The sequence below is a fragment of the Lissotriton helveticus genome, chromosome 6 (assembly GCF_964261635.1).
Source record: "Lissotriton helveticus chromosome 6, aLisHel1.1, whole genome shotgun sequence".
In the NCBI taxonomy this organism is placed as follows: Eukaryota; Metazoa; Chordata; class Amphibia; order Caudata; family Salamandridae; genus Lissotriton; species Lissotriton helveticus.
The window spans coordinates 1,962,423,581-1,962,445,199 of NC_136067.1; the positions used below are offsets into that span (position 1 = coordinate 1,962,423,581).

Here is a 21,619-nt window from a genome sequence, read left to right on the forward strand (position 1 = left end):
AGTTTATCATACCCAAATTCCCTTTAACATGCACAGCTACCACACTGATACCATCTCTGGTGGGAATGATTTGACTCTGATGTTAAGATAAAATTACTTATTTCATGTTGCGAGGTAAAAAAACATAACGTATATTTTGCAGTGAAATCCTCCTTATCAATGTGCTGCAGCTTCAGCCTCAGAGTTCAAACAGCCTTTCACACTGGTGCATTCGTTGGCATCTCAGCACACCCAGGCTAATGGGAACTGTAATTTGAGCTTAAAGTTTACTGGATGCTTTGACTTGTGGAAGTACATACATTATTAATGCTTACAGCATCTGTTCGCGGTGCCCCTGTTTAGTTTTGAAGGCGCACCAGGGTGCCGCGGCGCACAGATTGGGAACCTCTGATGCAGAGGTATGTGTGGTTTAATCAATTGTGATGTTAACCCCGCACACCACTTTAAAATCACTACTAGGGTGTGGTTGCAATCAGCACACGAGTGGTAAAGGGTCAGCAGTGCATGTAAATCTTATAAAGCAATGGTGGTCGGGACCCACAACCTGTTTTTTGGGGATATGGCGATAGAGGAGCCTATCCTGATACGTTGGTTGTAATTTGGATAACAGTGAAGGAGACTCTCAGTCCACCACATTGCAGGCCTTAGATAAATCATTGAGGATAAGGGCTGCTTTGCTGGGCCTGGTGTTGACCAGAGCAGTCCCTGTTCCTCCGTCTGTTCTGAAACTTGATTGATAGGAATGGAGTAAGTTGTTTGCTTCAGTTAAGGATAAAGTTGTTTTGCAAGTTCATGTTCAAGGATTTTAATGAGATCAGTTTTGATTGAATATGTTTGTGCTTCAGATGTGCGAAGTTCACCTCCATGTATAGCCATTAAAATACTGGAATGCAAGATAAAAAATGTCCAGATTTTTTTTGTTGGTCTGGATCATAAATGGATCATTGTTGAAGATGTTGACATTTTAGCTACTTGGTTGTATGTCTCTCTCTCTCCACACCCAACGTATTGCTCCTGGTGATCTTGGATAAGTGAGATATAAGGAAGTTGATAGCTAAATGTAGTTTTCTGCTAATTGTGTTAAACAAGAGGTTGGTCTTGACTTGTCTTGTCTCAAAGCTAAACAAGTGACCCAGAAACAACATTTCCTGCCTATTTTGTGGTAGAATGTTTTTGAAATGTCTTGCTATGTGCTGTAGGTGCTATTGGCTGAGTAAGGAATCTCAAAGCTGGAAATAGCCAGCTTACTTAGGTGCTCATTACGATAGCGGTGAATCCGCCACCGGCAGCCTGCCGGTGGCAGATTCACCGCCAACTTGCGGCCATTCTCCTTAGGATGGCAGGTGGTTTGCTGGTGGATGGGAAGTCCACCCGCCACTGGTCCGACACCGGCAATCGTTACCATTGCCTGTTGGACCCGGAAAGCATACCTAGAATGGTGGCGATGCCTACCAGCACCGTCTGCCATATTGGGATGCTTTCTTTGCCAGCCTTGAATGGCGCTATCCAAAATTTTCTCTACTGTTGTAATTACTGGATTTGGAATAGTACATTTAATTCCTTCGCTATCCAAAACTTACCCGACTTTTGCACTCATTAGAGTGGGAATAGTAATGTTTACCCCCTCCACTTTCCCTACTGTTACACTCAATGGAGTTGGAATAGTAAAGTTAATAATTTTGCTATCCAACATTTTCCCTACTTTTGCATTTATTGTATTGCGAAATGTACGTTTTATTTTTCTAAATAATTTAATGTTTTAATTTTGAATAGAATGTTTTATTTTATTTGAAATTATTGATATATATATATTTTATTTTTATATGATTTTAAAGTAAAAAAAATTTAAAAAAATGTATAAATTATTATGTTTGTGTATTTATATTTTTTAATTAAGTTTATATTTTATATTTAGTTAAAATGTCTAGTAAATGTAATTTATTTGGTTAAAAATAATATTAATATTTAATATGTTTATTTAATTTTATGTTATATATATTTTTTAATCGATATTTTTTACAGCTATATTTTTTGCTTCAATATTTTTTATTTGTTTTCTTTGTACTTACCTGTTTAAGTATAGGGAGTCGATATTTTTACATTCTATATTTTTCATCGATATTTTTAACATCGATATTATGTCGATGAACCATTTCTAGGGTGACCAAGAACTTCTGCTTATAACTCTTGGCCTCAAGAAACACCAAAGGGCCTTGACTCTACTCAGTAAGGCTGAGTCCATATAACAACAAAACGTAACAATTGCCAATACTGAGTAAAACTCCAAAAAGCATTTTGTTAACCAGAACCTACAAATAAAACATATAGGTCCACGACAGTGGAAGGAGTAGTTTTCTCACATGAAGGCATTCACTGAAGACACGAAACGTTCACAAACTGCAAATCAAAGAATGTTGTTTACGGAATTCTGTGCCCATGTCCAAAACTGTATATGGGAAAAACTAGTCAGGAAGTGTGCCAACGAGTCACTCAGCATAAGTCAAGATTGAGGAGAAATGTTTTGAACGCCCCTCTAGTCAATCATTGGAAATCCAAGGAGCACGTGGAGAAAGATTTGAGATGGACTGTGATCTCCAAAATCGAGACGGATACTCGAGACAGTGATATTGAGGGCAAATTAAGCCAACGAGAGGCACTGCTAATTATGAAATTTAACACAGCAATACATTAATTAAATGAGGTATCGGAAATTTTTAAGCCATGAAATTCCATTGTTATTCTGTGGATAATTGGATGGTGTTGGTAGATCAGATCATTGATTTGTGGCATTCATCCTCGAGCCAAAGCAAAAAATAGCCTTAGAACCCAAGGTTCATAGAGTGTTGCCATGCCTTATGATGGACAATGAGGATTGTATTACAAATTATCCCGTATACTATGCGCATCGTTTTCAAAGTATTAATGGGAATTTGGTGAAGGTTGACACCAATGTCATCTATGAAAATGAGGTCGATCCCCATTACAGACCTTGTCTGTGTATTTATGAAAGCTGAATAAATAGGGTGTTAGAAAGCGAACCTGAGCATCACATGGATGATGCCAGGTTCCACTACCGTTTTATGATTGGCCATAACCCTCCAATGGGGTACACTGCCAAATCGGATGTTTCGACTGGGATTTGGGGAGCCGAGTGGAACTTTCGGGACACATTCACACAATAAAGTGTTTCCATCATTGAAACAGTGGCTTCTGAAGAGTTGGTTAACGTGAACCATTCTGGTACTTTAGACGGGGTTGTGAGTCATTCACTGCAGCACAGGGAAATGAATCAGTAAAGTTTTCAGTTTTTCGATGGTCACCATGACAATGAGGCACATGAATACGTGGCCTCGTACAATGAGTCGATATTGACTCACCCCGTGGTTAGCTCAAATACTACAATTCCCATCAAGCCCCGCTATCCCATCATTCAATGCGGGAACGCTCGCTACACACCACACTTGGAGGACGTGTACGCGGTTTCTAAGAGGGAGAGAGACTTTTCAAGGTAACTAGCGCACAGCTTATTAATATTTTGCTTGGCCATTAAGAGTGCGTGCAAAGGAGTAAAACGGGTATATAATCTTCCCCTTAGATTTATTGGCAAATTGGATAGATCGACTTTAGCTTCTACGGACTTCCCGACGTGCAAATGAGGTGAGCCCCGCCTCTTTAGTCCTAATTAACATGCTATAAGTTACGAATCTACATGTTTTAATAGTTGGACATTTTTTGGCAGGTTACCCTGGTACCGGCAACATAACAACAGGGAACACACACACAAGTACTGCAATTGGTAAGCAGATTCGAGCGAGCCTCTTAGACATGTGAGGTTAAAGCCTGACTTTGACATTTGGTTTATAGATTGTGTCTTGTCTTGTGTTTGTCCTCTCAGAACGCTAACATCTTCATGATTGTGAAGCAACAGATTTGATTTGTCAAGGAAAAAAGGTAGGCGTACTGCACTGGTGGATGTGTGCGTCTGGTAAACTGTGGTTGGAGGCTTTGTTAATATGAACTGTTTTTTTGTTTCTTTCTTTTATAGAAATTTACAGTCCTGCTGAGAACCCGACAAACAGTTGGGTTTGAAACGCGTCGACCTTTGTTTCCCTTGTCAAACAAACCACGTGATACAATTGATTAATTGATGTAATGACTTAGGTGTTGAATGTAGGAAATGGTGATTACATAGAATCATTTCTACATTTTAGTAGGAGTTTATATGATTTATTGTGTCGTTTGACCTTGGGATTAAGAATATTGTCCACCAGATCTGGGGCCATGCAAAAGTAATTTTACCCGCTCTGGTGTGTTGTTTGGATGGTGTGAGTGCTTGTTATTAGTGTCTGGTTGAATCTGTATGCGGTATGTGTGAAGGTGTTCATTGACTGTTTGCTGGTGTCGTGTATGATGAAATGTAGTTTTGTGTACATAGCTTTTCCCTCTGGTTTGTATTCATTATTGATGCACATGTAGATAAAGTATTATTGATAAAGTGATTTGTAAGAGAGTTGTCAAATAAAACAACTGTTGGTGTAGTAAAAAAACGTGGACCTATATGTTTTATTCGTAGGTTCTGGTTAACAAAAAGCTTTTTGGAGTTTTGCTCAGTATTGGCAATTGTTACATTTTGTTATAACTCTTGGCCTGGCAGCTACCTAATAATCTCCTGTGAAAGAACTCCGTGAGTGTGAACATTTAGGGTATCCCTTTTAGACAGGACAACTGCTCGACCTTGGGCCTTGTCTACTGGGCTTCCAGGCACTCTGCTTATTGATACTGCACCCACAATGATCATTTATTGTCCTTGTGAAACCTCCTTTTGGAAGTGAAAATCCTACAGAGGGCAATAATGAGTTTGTATGTGGACAGCTGTCAGGAAACAGCATTTCCAAAATGATGCAGTGCTACAAGCTTTGAAAACTACAAGAACAAAGCATCAAAGAAGACATTAGCTACAAACTAAATAAGAAAAAGATGGTAGGAAAATAAGGAAATGAGTTTGTGCTCATATATTACATTTATAACTGCAACAAGTAAAGACAAAGCCAATTGATTTCGCCTTTTGCCTGTCGATGCAGTTGTGTTTGCTTAGTGCATGCTTTTTGCTGATGATTTTCGGCATGGGCAAAAATAAATGCTTTTCGTCAGTTATGTGCAGCATGGGCAAAAAAGAAAAGAAAGTGCAACTACATATTTGTACACATGCAAGTGTATGCTTGTGATGCTACAGCAGCCCAACGAGATGACACGTGACCATAAATAGGACAATGAATATGTATATATAGCACACTATAGGCTGGGTTTCTTTGAGCTATGCAAACTGTATTGACTGAAATTTATAACCAACAAACATACTCAAAAAGGTTTTGAGACAGTTTTTAAACTTCAATAGATTTGGTTGTAAGCAAAGAGAGCGGGAAAGCATGTACTATATCTTGGCTGCTGCAACGAAAAGGCCCTGTCCCCACAACTGGCTGTCTTGGTTCATGGAATGTTAACTAGATATTGCTGGTTAAAACCTGAATTGTGCCATTGAAATTTACCTGCCAGGAATTCTGGACAGCCTAGGAAAAGGACTTTATGTACTAGAACCATAGCGTATGAGCAGTTCGTGGAGCTTCTGAAATAAGGCTTGCAGCTGCATTCTGTACGATTTGTAAGCTTTACAACAGGGCTTTTGGTGGGGCTGGATAGACAGCATTACTATATTCCAAACATGACTGTATTAGTGCTGTTATAGCAAAGCAAGGAGGTTTTCTTTTAGAAAAGGCAACACGTTCTTTAGGCATTTTCGCATGCAGCAAAAATGGGTATTTGAGGGGTGAAGCTGAATAAGAGAGAAAGCAACAGCAACCATGGACTTCTCTGGAGTGTTAAAATCTAGATTGCGACGTAAACATTATCGGCGCCATCTTGTCCCCTTTTAGCTCAAATGTGCGCGTAAGTAGCAGCCATTTTGAACGCCATGGCCTCTCTGCCCACTGCCGATAGCCAGCGCGTCTCTCTCTCCCTCTCTGACCCCGCCAGCATCCCCCGCGCGCTGACAGCCCACGTTCTCACATGCTTGGGCCATAAACCACCCCTTCAGCGCGGCCCTGCCTCGAAGCCACATCCCGTACCCGACTAACACCTCCCTCCGTCCCTTTAATGATCACGCATCCTTTGATGAACCCCCTTCCTCTGTGCCCGATTGTCCCGCCCGATCCCAGGCCATCACCTAGCCCTGCGGATACAGTTTATTGCCCCTTACAGTAGGAAGCTGTCCTTCTTCAAAGAATCTATGATAAAAGCCCCCACCCCATGAGATCCGATCAGCCGCACACATTCCGGGAGCCGGCGGGATATCCAGCTGCGCGATAGTCATCACCTACTGAGATCGGGGTGGGGACTTTTACTGTAAATGCGTGTGGGAACGGGTTTGGAGCGGAGATTCCGAGGATGCCTTTCCGTACATCAAAGTATTAACAAGAATGTGTTTTATGTAATAAAGCAATAAACCTGTGTATAAGAGGCCAGGCCTCAAGGATGCGTTTAGAGCACCTCGAGAAGATACCCTGTTGTCTGATTTGACGTGTTCTGCTCCGTCGGAATAAACTCCTGTTTCCTGCCTTCTGTCTCCAGCGCCTGCCTCTTTGTTTGGTAATCTCGAATGGTATGAGAGGCGGCTAACGCCGGGCAAATACTGAAGGGTTCTTGGTCGAATTCGGCCCTACCTTTCGACAATTGGCGTCCCAAACGTGGGGCCCATCAGCGACACGTGGATCCGGTGGGAGAGGTCCCGACGACAGTGTGAACAACTGCAACGATCGGGAAGAGCTCCTGCCCGATAGACCCTCGTCTGGCAGCCGATCATCCGAACTTCACCGGTTCCGAGCAGACCTCTCTCTCGAGTGATCTACGGTCCTGACTGGGAACCATCAGGAGTGCCACAGCAATTACGGAGAACAGAGGACGATCAGGCGCTGGAAGCGGAAGACGAGAAACTGTCCATGCGGTCCGGGTAAGGTCGTGTAACACGACGAATTGCGAATTGATTGTTTGATTGTTTGAAAATACTAGTATTACTCATTTGATTGTTTCTGAGAGATTCTCTATTTGCAAACAAGCACAGAGTCGCCATACTCTGTTTAGTCTTTGCAGATAGTGAAGGGTAGGTAACGCAGGCTTTTGCCCCCGTTGTAATCCGTCGTGCCTATTTTTATCCCTCATTTGATTGATTGTTTATCCGAACATTGATCGTTCGGAATTGGTTCTCTTTGGGTTATTCTCTATTCACAAATAAGCACAGGGTCGCAATACTCTGTTTAGTCTTTGCGGATAGTGAAGGATAGGTAGTGCAGACTTTTGTCCCCTTTGTAACCCGTCATGCCTGTCTTCGCCCCGTTTGTTGGTAGTTGGTTCAGCCCGGACCGCTTATTGGAGGTGAACCATCCGGCTCCACTGGAGGGCACCCCTAATAAGGACATGTTTACTAAATATGGAGTAGTCACTGTGGCTTATAGTAAGCTGTGGCATAAATACACGAGAAAGGATCGGGGAAGTCAGTGGCCACTGATAGGATCCTTTGATAACGATAAAATAAACGCACTGGAAACAGCCCTTTATAACAATAAGACAACACCCACTATGCGCGATAGCTTCGGCATGTGGCGCAAAGAAACAGAACAGCGAAAGAAGAGAAATGAGGTCAGGTTAGAAAAGGAATTACGCAAGGCAGCTCACCTGGCCGCTAACAAATTAAAGGAAGAAATAAAAGAAAGAGAGGAAACCAAGCTAAAACAAGATTCCGAATCATCAGGCCAGTGCCCCGTCAGGACACCCTCTACACTTTAACCCGAGCTACCTTCGAAACAGCGAACGAACGATGATTTACTATTAGGTCCCCTGATCATCTACATGCCCCCTCCATACGCCCCTTCCCAACCCTTAGCACAGCACCCGCAACCCCCAACGACAGGCGAGAGTAGTGCCGGAGCCTCGGTCCTCATGGCCTCTGCGCCGACCGAATCCCTTGCACTCAGCGCAGCACAAGCAGCAACTTCAGGTGATCCCGAAGCGGGGAGGAAAGACCCCGCGAGATCGAATAGATTAAGTAAGGACGAACGAGCTGGGATCGATAAGATTGTAAAGACACTGGTGGTGCGAAAGGAAAGTGAGGATTATATAACGGATATGTACAATACATATGCCAATAGCCACAGACGACACTTTGTCGTACGCCTTTGTTACCACACCCTTAATGCCTACGAGGACCGATACCAAGGAAAAGGCCCTGAAAACCTAACGACTCTGTATAGGAAAATTGATGTCGGAGATGGAGGCGAGTGTGATGTGGCGAACCTCTTCACGCGTACGCTTGAAGTTTTCCGCCACCTCACGGAACTGAAACCAGAGACCAACACCACGACTCCTGCAGTGACTGAAGCCAGAGTAGAAAAAATTGACACTATGATGCCCATAAAGGAGGCCGCTCCCTATTGGGTTCCCCCACGAGGACAGATGCCCATAAAGGAGGCCGCTCCCTATTGGGTTCCCCCACGAGGACAGGGAACACACGACGATATTAACCACCAAGATGCGAGAGGGAGGGTAGTTTACAACTGGGTTTACCAACCATGGGATCGGCAAGACATCCTGACTTTCCGAAAGTCCTTGCCTGATCTGCGAAAGAACCCCACAGCCTTCTATACAGAATTAGCCACCGCTCTGGGTTCAACGATTATGACCCTAGCGGATATCGATTTGTTTTTCGGGTTATGTCTGCCAGCTGATGTGTGGAAGCAAATCCGGAAAGTCGACCACCTTGAGCTGTTCGGACATACCTGGATACAACTCGGTGATGTAGACAAACAGCGAGAGCCGGGACAGAAACCTATGAAAGCCATTCTAGACCTACCAGATAAGATCGTGCAGAAATTAAAAACCTTAGTCCCAGAAAGGAAGGTGGACTGGTCGGTAGTAACGGCCTGTCGCCAGAAACCCCAGGAAGACGTATCAGAATACTTCTCCCGGTTTGAAACGGTGTTCTCCGATTACAGCGGCCAGGACATGACCACTGCAACCGGACATCACTTGTTTGTCCAGAACTATGTGAAAGGCCTGACACCAGAAGTCTCGCAGAAACTACAGACTAGCGAGAGTAGTTGGGCGGCCTCCAAGCCCGCAGCTATCCTTCAGATGGCTCAATACTATGAGCGACAAAAGAACGAGAACGATCAAGCGACTGAGAAAAAGAAAAAGGACTTGAAAGAGAGGGTAATGATTGCTCAGTTGCAAGGGGTGACTATAGGAAGGGAACAGTATAGAGGGAACTACCAGTCGAATGCTCCTAAAAATCCACCCCCTAGAGACCGCACACCCGCACCCGGCGCTCCACGAACAGACCTCGATGAGAACCAGTGTGCGTTTTGCAAAGGATTTGGCCATTGGAAATCTCAATGTCCAGTTCTGCACGAAGCACTCAGAAATAAAGACACGAGAGACGTAGCGGGCGGGCCGAGAAATAGAGGACAGGGACGAGGGCACACAAGCGACACCAACAATGACAGACCTGGTAGACCGAACACGTTTGACCGTCCCCGACAGAATCAGTGCCAACAGTCTGACTGCGACAATGCCCACGACTTTGCATAGGACTGCCAGGGGCAAGGAAGGGATCCAGTCGAGCTCTATGTTGACCAGCAAGGCCCTTATGTCACCGCTAAGGTCCTAGGTACGAAGTCTCCATTTCTGGTAGATACTGGTGCAACACGTAGTGCGTTGTCTAAACGATTGATTCCCAGGGCACCCTTGTCTGGCTCACATGTGACACCAACAGGTTTTGATGGAACACCCTCCACTAATCCCTTGTCCACACCGATCTCTTTTAACTTGGACAATAACACCACTGACACGACGTTTTTGCTCTCCTCCAACACCCCGACGCCATTATGGGACTTGACTTATTGAAACATTTTCGAGCTACTATTAGGTGTTCACAAGACGGAGTTCGAGTCATTCTGTACGACAACCCAACACTGCTCAGATCTTGTCGCACACAACGCATGTTTTCTATCACTGACACTGACTTGTCCTTACTCGACACCCTACCTCTGTACCTATGGGCAAAGACTGACTCGGACGTAGGACGCATGATGATAGACCCTGTACACATAACTGTTCGACAGGACGCAGTACTCCCCAAACTCCCGCAGTATCGGATATCGCCCGAAGGCGAGAAGGCGTTGGTAAAAATCATCCAGTCCCTGGTAGATGCAGGAGTGGTAGAAGAAGTAGTTAGCAATGTTTGCAACAGCCCTATCCTACCCATTGTGAAGAAGCAGGGTGAGGGAGATGAAAAAGCGTACCGCTTCATCATCGACCTACGAGAAGTCAACAAAGTGGTTGTACCCCAGTACCCTGTAGTCTCAGACATCACCACCATTCTGACCCTGATTCCTTCCACTGCCACCACCTTCGCGGTAATCGACCTCAAGAACGCATTCTTCTCCATCCCCATTCAATCGGATAGCCGCTACCTTTTCGGCTTCACTTTAAAATCCCGCTTATACAGATTTTGCAGAGCACCCCAGGGCTACACTGAAAGTACAAGCATCTACAGCCAGGCCCTCAAGAGACAGCTGGATGCAGTCCAATTGCCGGATGGAGTGGTATTGATACAGTACGTCGATGATATCCTTTTGGCGGCCGACACCACTCCACTTGCAGTCACAGCCACCATCCAACTCCTGCACTTCCTCGCGGAAAATGGCCACAAGGTCTCCAAGAAGAAGTTGCAATTCTGCCAACCTCAAGTCACTTACCTAGGCTACCTCTTGTCCAAAGACGGGAGAAAGCTCACACCCGATCGAATACAGGCTATTCTAGAGACCCCTATCCCTAAAACCCCGAAGCAAGTCCGCTCTTTGGTAGGCCTCACCTCCTTCTGCCGACAATGGTTGCCAAATTTCAGCCTCATTGTGAAACCACTACTTTCCCTACTGGCTAAAGATGTCCCCTTCCCGCTCCCTTGGACCCCTGAATGTCAATCCTCCTTCAAGGAACTACGAGACGCCCTTTGTTCAGCGCCCGTCCTAGGAACCCCTGATTATACAAAGCCCTTCTCTCTCTATACTCACGAAAGGGAGGGATGCGCTTTGTCTGTCCTGACTCAGTCCATTGGCCCCAAACAACGACCATGTGCCTATTTCTCTGCCACTCTTGACCCTGTAGCAAGAGCTTTGCCTGCCTGCCTTCGAGCAGTAGCCGCTGCTGCTGTCTCTATCCGACAAAGTGAGGGGATCGTACTCTCGAATTCCCTCACGGTACTAGTGCCTCATGCTGTTGACACCCTCCTAAACCAGACCAAGACACAACACCTGACCAGCGCACGACTGACTGGGTACGAACTGACACTGCTCGCACCTCACATCACGCTGAAACGATGCACCACACTGAACCCAGCCACCTTGCTGCCTCTGCCTGAAAACGATCCCGATGTGCCCCCAATACATGACTGTGTGACCCTCACGGACGAACAGACTAGGAGTAGAGTTGACCTCCGAGACACTGCCTTCCCAAACCCTGACGGAGAGCTATGGGTAGACGGCTCTTGCATTAAACTCCCCGACGGCACCACCTCAGCTGCCTATGCAGTTACCACAGCCCGAACTGTAGTTGAAACCGCCCGCATCACGCAACGATCCGCCAAGGCGGCAGAACTGATTGCCCTCACACGAGCATGTATCCTAGCAAAGGGGACGACAGCAAACATTTACACGGACAGCCAGTATGCCTTCGGGGTGGTTCATCATTTTGGGCTCTTATGGAAGGAGAGGGGATTTCTGACATCTCATGGCACGCCCATCCTGCACGGAGATCTAGTCTCCGCTCTGACTGAAGCGGTTCTCCTCCCCAAACAACTTGCCGTAATCAAATGCCAAGCACACAAAAAGGTGACAGACATCATTGGACAGGGAAATGCACTGGCCGACATCACTGCCCGAACCACAGCTGAGAACAGGACGACGACTCGCATGTACGTGACTAGGTCACAAGCAGAAAAATGGACGGACGCTAGGGAAACTATTAGGGACATCCAAATGGCCAGCTCACCACAAGAATTGACTGAATGCGCACGGGTGGGATTAAAGGATGATGAAGGCTGCTGGCGGACAAATGACACGAACAAATGGTTGCTACCCAACTCGTACCTGATCCCCATACTGACGATGGCCCATTCCCCTGCACACATAGGATCTGCCCCTATGGCCGAACTTGTCTCCCGAGTTTGGCATAACGATAGAATTACAGACTCAGCCAAACGATTAGTCCAACAATGTCTAGTCTGCCTGCAACACAACCCTGGGAAAGGAACTGTCGTACCCCGGGGAGGGTTTGGGGTCCCCAACCATCAATTTGAAGTCCTACAGATGGACTATATCCAGTTAGAGAGATGTCAAGGACTGAAGTATGTACTTGTTGTTGTGTGTGCTTTTAGCAAATGGGTGGAAGCTTACCCGACGCGTGACAACACTGCTATTGCCACTGCAAAAGTACTACTGAAAGAGTTCTTCCCTCGCTACGGCCTTTGCCGTATTTTATGGAGTGACAATGGCCCCCATTTTGTAGCCGAGGTTATCCAGCTCATCCTGAAAGGACTGGGGGTACGACAGAAATTCCACGCAGTTTTCCACCCCCAATCTGCTGGACTGGTCGAGCGGCACAATGCCACATTGAAACTAAAACTGGCGAAAATAGTGGCTACCACAGGACTAAAATGGCCAGACGCTCTCCCCCTAGCATTGCTGTCAATGCGTTCCACCCCCACCAAACACCACTTGACCCCTTACGAGGTCGTTTTCGGCCGGCCCATGAGTATCTGGTCCGCACCCAAACCGACATCTATTCACGACGTCCCGGACGTCCTAATGTCTGACTACCTGTATAACCTAACTAAAACACTGTCTGTTATTCATCATCAGGTGCTGCAGGCCATCCCCGATGCTTCCAGGGGCCCCGGACATACCATCCAGCCTGGAGATTTCGTCCTGATTCGGAACTTCCAGCGGGAGAAGAGTCTGGAACCCCGCTGGACGGGCCCCTGGCAAGTCTTGATCACCACCCGAACAGCTCTTCGAGTGGAGGGGAAGCGAAATTGGCTGCATGCACATCATTGCAAGAAAATCTCTCCGACCCTGACGTCGACCGAAGACGTGAGCACCCAGGAAGAGCTCCTGAACAAAGACCGACCATCCCTGAGCTGCTACCCTGAAACAGAGACACTTGAATTGGCGAAATTCCCTGATCCCACTGTGCGATCCAGAGAAGGGTATAACCTGCGACGAAAGGAGGGAGCTTCGGTTAAGTAGACCACTGACTAAGTTATCATTCTCAGAGCGGCGGCCTAACACTACAAAGGCTGCCAGGAGAGAAACCAAACGAAGTCTGTGCTTCTGCCCACTACCGAGCACCTTGAAGATGATGGAAGCGCCCGATACGAAGATGATGGAAGCAACCAGACATCCGAAGACCCGCTACAGGAACCCGAAAACTGACAGTTTGTACAGCTCAAAGACTATTGCTCTTCTTATCACTCTTCTCTTTTGCCTCCTCCTCATGACTACCTTCTGGATCGTGGAAGAGAACGCAACGGCTCATAAGACATTTCTAACGACTGCACAGCCTACCACCATGAAAGAACACTACCTGGTCTCTCTTTCACCTCAAATCCAAGAAAGGCGTAAGGAGTTCTGGAACAACTCCTTCGTACAGTTGCTGCACCAACACAACCTTGCTGCAAATGCCACGAATTGCTGGATCTGTGGGTTGATACCACATGCCACCGGACATTCCATCCCCTTCATCCCTTCACCTTTCTCTGTTCATGGCTCCTGCCTTGCCTGGCTGATCCTCTTGCAAGAGAGCTACAGAGACTGCGCCACTTCCAGCGAAACTATGTCACACTTTTATCATGGAGTCTGGCTGAACAAAACCGGGAGAGCTGCTGCTCCTTTTTGCCCTCTATCCTCCAATGCCTCTGTTCACATGGACATCCCCGCTAAAGAAATGGTGGAGATGCAAATATTCAACAATCCAGCCAGACCCACCTTCTCCTACCTCCGGAAACGAACAGCTGCCACCCTGACTGTGGCCCTATCTGTCGTCAATGTCTCGGGCCTCGTATGCATCACAGGCCATGGGACACAAATGGTGGGTCACAGCACTTGCCGCATCACCAGAACTTTGTACTCAACCGACCCACCCTCTTTTGTCACCTCTCCAAACATGTACTTCGTCTGTGGTACAAAAGCCTACACCTGGCTCCCAAAGGGCTGGGGAGGTACCTGCTACATAGCCTTCATCCTTCCTCCAACCTATGTGGCTCCGGCAAACCATCACCGACAGAGACGAGCAAAGGACATCGAGCAGGCCGACTCCACTGGAGCACAATTCTTGGATGCAATGAAAGGACTTGTCCCACTTTGGGGTCCGATGGCGAACAGTCGTGCCATTCGACATTTATCCCAGGCAGTCGAGACAACGATGAACATTACAGCTGGTATCCTCACAAACAATACAGCCGAGCTTCAGTAGGAAGCTGTCCTTCTTCAAGGAATCTATGACTGATAAAAGCCCCCACCCCATGAGATCCGATCAGCCGCACACATTCCAGGAGCCGGCAGGATATCCAGCTGCGCGATAGTCATCACCTACTGAGATCGGGGTGGGGACTTTCACTGTAAATGCGTGTGGGAACGGGTTTGGAGCGGAGATTCCGAGGATGCCCTTCCGTACATCAAAGTATTAACAAGAATGTGTTTTATGTAATAAAGCAATAAACCTGTGTATAAGAGGCCAGGCCTCAAGGATGCGTTTAGAGCACCTCGAGAAGATACCCTGTTGTCTGATTTGACGTGTTCTGCTCCGTCGGAATAAACTCCTGTTTCCTGCCTTCTGTCTCCAGCGCCTGCCTCTTTGTTTGGTAATCTCGAATGGTATGAGAGGCGGCTAACGCCGGGCAAATACTGAAGGGTTCTTGGTCGAATTCGGCCCTACCTTTCGACAATAGTACTGAAAGTAAAAGTAAAAATTAGTTTCCTTAATTGATCATTGAAAGGATACCAGCCATCCTATCAAAAGGATGGTAATGAAGCTATGCTCCAGGAATAGGACAAGAAGAGGCTCCCAAAACAAGAGCACATTTATGGAAAAAAGTACAAGAAAGGGTATAAGGTCAGGACATTCATTTGCCATGCAATTCACACATTAAGTGGAGGCAAACTGGGTACCTCGTCTTTCCCCTGGTGAATAGGACTCAGGAATTAGTATTCAGAAGGGATAAAACATCAAACGATAGACATGAATACCTGCTCACTCAAGCTTGCTACTTTGATTTCAAATGACCCAACGTAATTTGCAGTCAATGTTTAGTTAAAATTCCACTTAGTCTCCGCATCAAGCCCATAGCCTAGACCCTGCAGCCCCTCCCATCTGGAGCCCTTTGCTTGGTCCTGAGAGATGCCAGCCTTTGAAAAAACATATACATCTTGCCCTATATTTTGCAGGTAGACTCACAGTACTATGGGTCTCAAATGCCATAAAAGGCATCAAAGTTATTGAGTCGCAGTTTTGAGTTCTTTGCTTTCCTAGCTCTGGTAGCAGCTGTTCGCAACATAAGAAACAAAATAACTTACTACAGACTTGTCCCAGACAATGGTCATTCTTTCTTCAATTCCATTCACTCCCTCTGGAATCAGAGTAAAGTTGTCCCTTCCAATGGCTTTCTGTGCGGTGCTGTATGAACAGTGCCCACTTCCTGTCACCTGCAGGTCTCCACTGTAGATAAAAGAAAATGGCATATGTTGACTTTGTATTGAACATTTACAATGATTATAAATCTGACTTGACCAGTAAATTGGGTATGTAAGAAGTATATCAAGAAGTCCAATAATGAAATTTGCAGCTGCTTCCTAGTTGGAGATATCATTATTACATTTAATTTTGTATTCCAATGCTTTCCTATAGAACAATCAATCCTGCTACAGTGAAAATAGCTTTTGGGGCCTTGTCACTGTAAGGACATGAAACGTTTACATGGCGTAGTTTTAAAAACAGTATGCCCTGCTTTATGGGCAGTAAAAACGACTTAGGGGTGCCCTATCTGTCTTAGAAAGGGAAGGAGGTTTTAGGCCTGTAAAAAGCGGTTAGTTTGACAGGTCAATTTGCAATTTGAAACTGCACAGCCAGGCTACAGATGGTAGGCTTGCAGTCATGTTTACAGTGTCACTGTAGTGGATGGCACAACAGGTGCTGCAGTTCACTTGTGACATTTAACCTACAGTCCCTGGCTACAGTGTTGCACCATGTAGTAGGGACTTATAGGCATGGTAAATATGCCAATTAGGAGCATGTCAATGTCATCATGTGCATAAGGAGAGCACAGGCACTTTACTGCTTGTTAGCATGGGTAAAATGCACATAGTTCTACAATCAGCCAACACAATCAAGGCACAAAATTGGGGGTACACCTCACAAAAGATAGTCAATTCCAACTGTGGCCCAAAAAAACGGAAGTCGCTCTGATGTGCTTTTCAATGCAACTAGGATTGAGGGATATTTGAGAACAATAATTGCCATAACGTGATGCATTAGATTTTGCCTTTTAAATATAGGGGAATGAAACTTGGCCACTGGAAGCCACTGAAGAGTGAAAAATTCCTTGTTACTGCTGTTAGATTACCTCAGCTTAAGCATCACTCTGGCTGCCATATATCAGACTGCTCGGGGCCTCAAAATCTGGCATAGGAAGCCCTCCCAAGATTCCATGAGTATAGACCAATGTGTCATTAAGGGGAGAACTCACAGTTATTTAATTATGAGCTTGTTTATTGTAGGTCAAGGCTAATTTCAGCTATCAGAGACCAAAGAACACAGGCCTAACCACTGGTATTACATGGGTTCAAAACTGAGTTTGAAACCCCAGACCACCCCAATTTTTTTCCTGTTTTCAGGAAAGTATCCGGATGTCCAAACAGCTTGAAGCTGTGGTGTCATTTGAAAGGCTCTAAGTTTATGATTGGAACCCTTTCATAGGGCCTCAGTGTTGGTTTAATTCAGGATTCTCAAAAATCGGTCCTGGAGGACCAGATTTGTAAGATAACTACAATTATCTAGATGGGGATATGCTAAAAATCTGGCATGGATCCGGTCCTCGGGGACAGAATTTGGAGAACCATTGTTTAATTGAGCTTTGAGGTTTATTGTATTACCCAAAGTTTAACTTCACAATCTGTAAGAATGATTTAAATTGAGACCAGTTGCCATTTTATTTATCACTGTCTAGTGCCCTTGGGCCCAGATGCACAAAGCTTTCTGTTTGCATTTCCTAATTAGCGACTCAGTAGGAATCGCTATTTAGGGAATGCACCACTCAGGGTAAAATGATCCCATCAGTTAAAAATTGATGTTTGGTGCAGGGGAAACCAAGACACCACTCAATCCATCCAAAAAAGCTATAGATCTTTACTAGTGTCTCCCCGAAGCATCATAATCCGTAGTTTTCAGTTTTTCCAAAGTGGGTAAATTGAGTATCCTTACTTTGATAATACTAACAAGAATAACAGACAGAAGCAGAGCGAGGAGAGGGGGACAGGACGGATGGAGGGAGGAGGGCTGGGGTGAAAAAGAGGGAAGCGTCATTTAAAACAAGTATTAGTGAAAGAATGCGGTGGCTGACGTCAAAGATAAATAAGCCAGTAAGAAGTCTCTTTTGATTTAATGGAATGTTTCCACTGCCACTTACTCTTTTAAAGCAGTTAAATGTTTTGGTTTTTAAGTAGGTGACTTCCTTTTAAACCTCCAGGAGCCGGAGAGCGGGAGGAGGGTGCAGAGGTGGGTTTAAGAACAACAGAAGTCAGGAGGAGGACTTGGAGGAGGATTAAAAACAACGCCTGGGTTCAAGGATTAAAAACAACGCCTGGGTTCAAGGATTAAAAACAACGCCTGGGTTCAAGGATTAAAAACAACGCCTGGGTTCGAAGATTAAAAACAACGCTTGGGTTCAAGGATTAAAAACAACGCCTGGGTTCGAGGATTAAAAACAACGCCTGGGTTCGAGGATTAAAAACAACGCCTGGGTTCGAGGATTAAAAACAATGCTGGGGTTGAGACTCAGTGGGAGGATCAAAATACTGTGGTTCTGGGCAAATGACTTTGGGGCTTATTATGAGTCTTGAGACCGCCGTATCGGTGGTGGTGGTCTGACTGCCGTAACCTAGGTGGTCCGACTGCCTAATTACAAATCTGGTTGTCAGACTGTTACCAGACCGTTGCAACACCGCCGGCAAAACCAGGATCATGAATCCCGCGGTGCTGGTGGAGTTCAGAGTGGGGAGGAATGGAGCAATGGAGGCAGTGCCGAACCCAGCACCACTGTCCATATTACTACTTGCCCTTCCCTCAAGCATTTTTTCACTGCCATAAAAAAGCAGGCGGAACAGCAAGGAGGGGGCTGCAAATAGGGCCTCCAGGCGCCATTGCCCAGTCTGTGATGTGACTGGGGGCACAAGTTATGTCCCTATATGCCTGCACTGTCGTGCTTGCACTATGTGGGATGGACAACATGGTGCATGACAGCCGCGCTCGCGCGACAGTGCAGTCACTGCTGGGCTGCTGCAGTAGCTTCCGGCTCACTCAGTTGGCAGAGCATGCAGACAGTGCAAGGCCAAGACCGGTACACCACCGGCCCGGTGGTCCAGTCGTACTGTGGCAGTCTTAAGATTGCCGGCATAGCGGTCTTGTGGCTCTATGCGGCTTCAGCTGTCGGACCGCCAAAGTCGTAATAAGGTCCTTAATCTCTTCTCTTCATACCTAAAAATGAATGTGTCCATGTGTAATGCAGATGGCTTGTGTACAGAGATCTGATACCTTTGGAGTGGGGGACAAAAGTAAAAAAAAAACATGCATTTCCCAAACTCGCTCAATAGGAAATAGTAGTGCCATAAAAGACAGGGGAAAGTTTCAAAGGGAGTACTTGGTCCAAGCTCCACTGATGAGAAAACACACACAGAGAAAGTTGAAAACAACATAAAAATAGCATGCTGAACAGAAAGAAATGGAAAACCGAGAAACAGGAATACAAACAAGTGCAATGTAACAGCGGGCTGTAAGCCCCTTTTCAGTTTTTGTTTTTTAAATACAAAATTCTTCGCAAGGTCAGCGCAAGTGCTATGCAGGCGAAACCTAAAGGAGCGTTTGTTTTCTTTTTGTAGGCCTGGGTGGTGAACTTCTCTCCGTTCGCGGAGTTTGCAGAGTTTTCTGCACTTTGCACACAGCGGAGTTCGAGGAGTGCAGAAAACTCACTCGATCGCGAGCGGTAAGTTTGCAATCGCGAAAGGTACGTTTGCAAGCGCAAGCTGCTGCTCTCGGGTAGAATTTCTGCCCGAGCGGCAGGAATATCAGCACAAACTGCAGTTCACACTGTACTACGCCACTCGCGGAACTTCGCAGAGTTTTTTGTAACTTCGCAGAGTTTCGCATAGCAAAACTCAGCGAACTACGCTCAGGCCTGTCTTTTTGTCTAACATAGGTTAACAGTTTAAAAAATACATTTAGATTAGCATAAGTAAAATGTAGACAACACAGCCCAGGTCTGAAGGTTTAACACAGACTTGCTAAACCAGAGACAAATAAGCAACATTTGATTTCACAGATTGTCTACATCAATAACTATATTAATCTCAGTGGTCGAGTATGAGTACACCTCCCAAATTTGCCATGAAGCCATGTGCAGACACTGTCAGGTTTGGTGGATCACTGGAAGTTCTAAAAATATGTCTCAACTCTATGTTGTCAGGGATTGCATCCCTTAGTCCTGGGGTTTCTTTAAACATCCCACTGCATTCTGAATGACACAGAACCATCTGGTTAGCTCATCAAGGCGTCATGCTTACACATGCAGGTGAAGGGTAATGGTACATCATAGAATGACTAATCCTACCATGCTAGTAGGGAGTTTAGGTAATCTGGTGTCGTGCGATCCGGGCTCAGAGGTGGTGACGTCACAAAGGATGCAGCCTTGGCCCAATTTTTGCTCCAATAATGTGTTCCATCTGTTCCGAGACTGGCAGTGATTGGTTCCCCAAATACCAATGTGCCTAATAAAAAAAGAAACAGAGGGTTATTATACATTTTTATGCTGGAATATGCACTAGTTCCTGTCCATAGGTATAAAGCTTTCCATAAAGTCACATCACAAATGAGTGCTAGTACTACAGATTCTGTTCCACCGTAGTTTGTATGAATCAATAATGCTGTGCACCAAAAACATTTATTTTTTCAGAAAACAGAGGATGTTCATAGGAGTTGTCCCTGGGGCACAATGTTTGGAGTATTAACATGCATGACATATTGTGTTATGTTTTTTAAAGTGCATGTAGGATTCTCAAAATGCCACAGCCAGCACTTGCCCATAGTGATACATTAGAGGCGACTGTGGTGCAGGCCTAAGGGAGACTGCTGCTTCTTGGGAGCCAGCTACATGAAAGGACAGCACCCTGGCACTCAATGGTCCATTTCTGGCACAGTAAAGTTCACATTTTCTCAAAAATTCCAATGCTTGTCCATAGTATTTTGAATCATCTGTTAACAATTGGAAACTATCATTACGTGTAGAACTCTTTTGTATTGCATTAAGGCCCTACTGTCAGAAAAATCCAGCAAATCAGCAAAAAAAAAGATAGCTTTCTTACAGGTTACAAGGAGTAGGAAGACGCTGTCAAAATACAAATACACACAAGACCCGTAAATGTGCGAGCCGTTTGCCTAAAATCACTCAAACTAGCAACACACTAGAGAGTGATGCAATTCTCTGAGTAAACTAAGGTGTATGTACCTGCATTACACACAACAAAGGCAGTTGCCTTAGGCCAGTGGAGCTGTCGCCAGTTACCAATGCCAAGCAAAAACACATGACAATTGATAAGGTATTAGAGTTGGTTAAAAAATACCAGACAATGAGTCTAATAATGAGACGCATGGTTTTGAATCTGAATGAACATAATGAAACGACCCTCGGTGTATTCAGGGGCAACTGAAGATTTGTAAACTAGTTCTCCTAAGTTAACTCCACCACCCTTAGGCCCTCGTTATGATACCATCGTATTGGGCAGCGGACCACCTGACAATAAGTCGGCGGTCCCACCCGGTCTATTGCGATCAGACCGGTGTGCAGGCGGGCGGAAAGTGCCTTTTTCTCCTGTGACTTGTGCTGCTGCCCAGGAAGAGGGCTGCAGCATTAGCCACGGTAGCAAAGGGCACTTGTGCACATCCATGCACCGGGTGCCTGGCACACAGTGCTTGGATGTGTGGGGGTACGCTACATGGGCCTCCCAGGCCACTTAGCAGTGGGCCACGGGGAACAGGGGCTCCTCTTGGGGCCCCCAAAGTCTGTTTCTGTCTGCCTTGAAAAAGGAAGTTGGGAAGGAACATCCTAATCCCTGTGGTGGTGCCGCGCAGGCACCGCCTCCACTGTAGGGATAGGATTCCAACCGCCGCCCAGACGGGATTTTGGATCCTGTCGGAGGGCAGTGATCTTTCTGCCTGACCCCTGCAATCCGATTTGTAAACCGGCAGTCAG

General features: G+C 45.8%; 1 protein-coding gene across 1 annotated transcript in view; it reads right to left on the minus strand.

The window, feature by feature from the left end:
• LOC144761988 (dihydropyrimidinase-related protein 1-like) overlaps nucleotides 1–21,619 on the minus strand; it is a 242,652-nt gene that overhangs the window by 64,649 nt on the left and 156,384 nt on the right. The window contains exons 9-10 of the mRNA XM_078647154.1: nucleotides 19,982–20,138; nucleotides 15,678–15,819 (exon numbers count right to left, since the gene is read on the minus strand). Of these exons, the coding sequence (XP_078503280.1) occupies nucleotides 15,678–15,819; nucleotides 19,982–20,138 (299 nt within the window). The remainder of the gene's footprint in view (nucleotides 1–15,677; nucleotides 15,820–19,981; nucleotides 20,139–21,619) is intronic.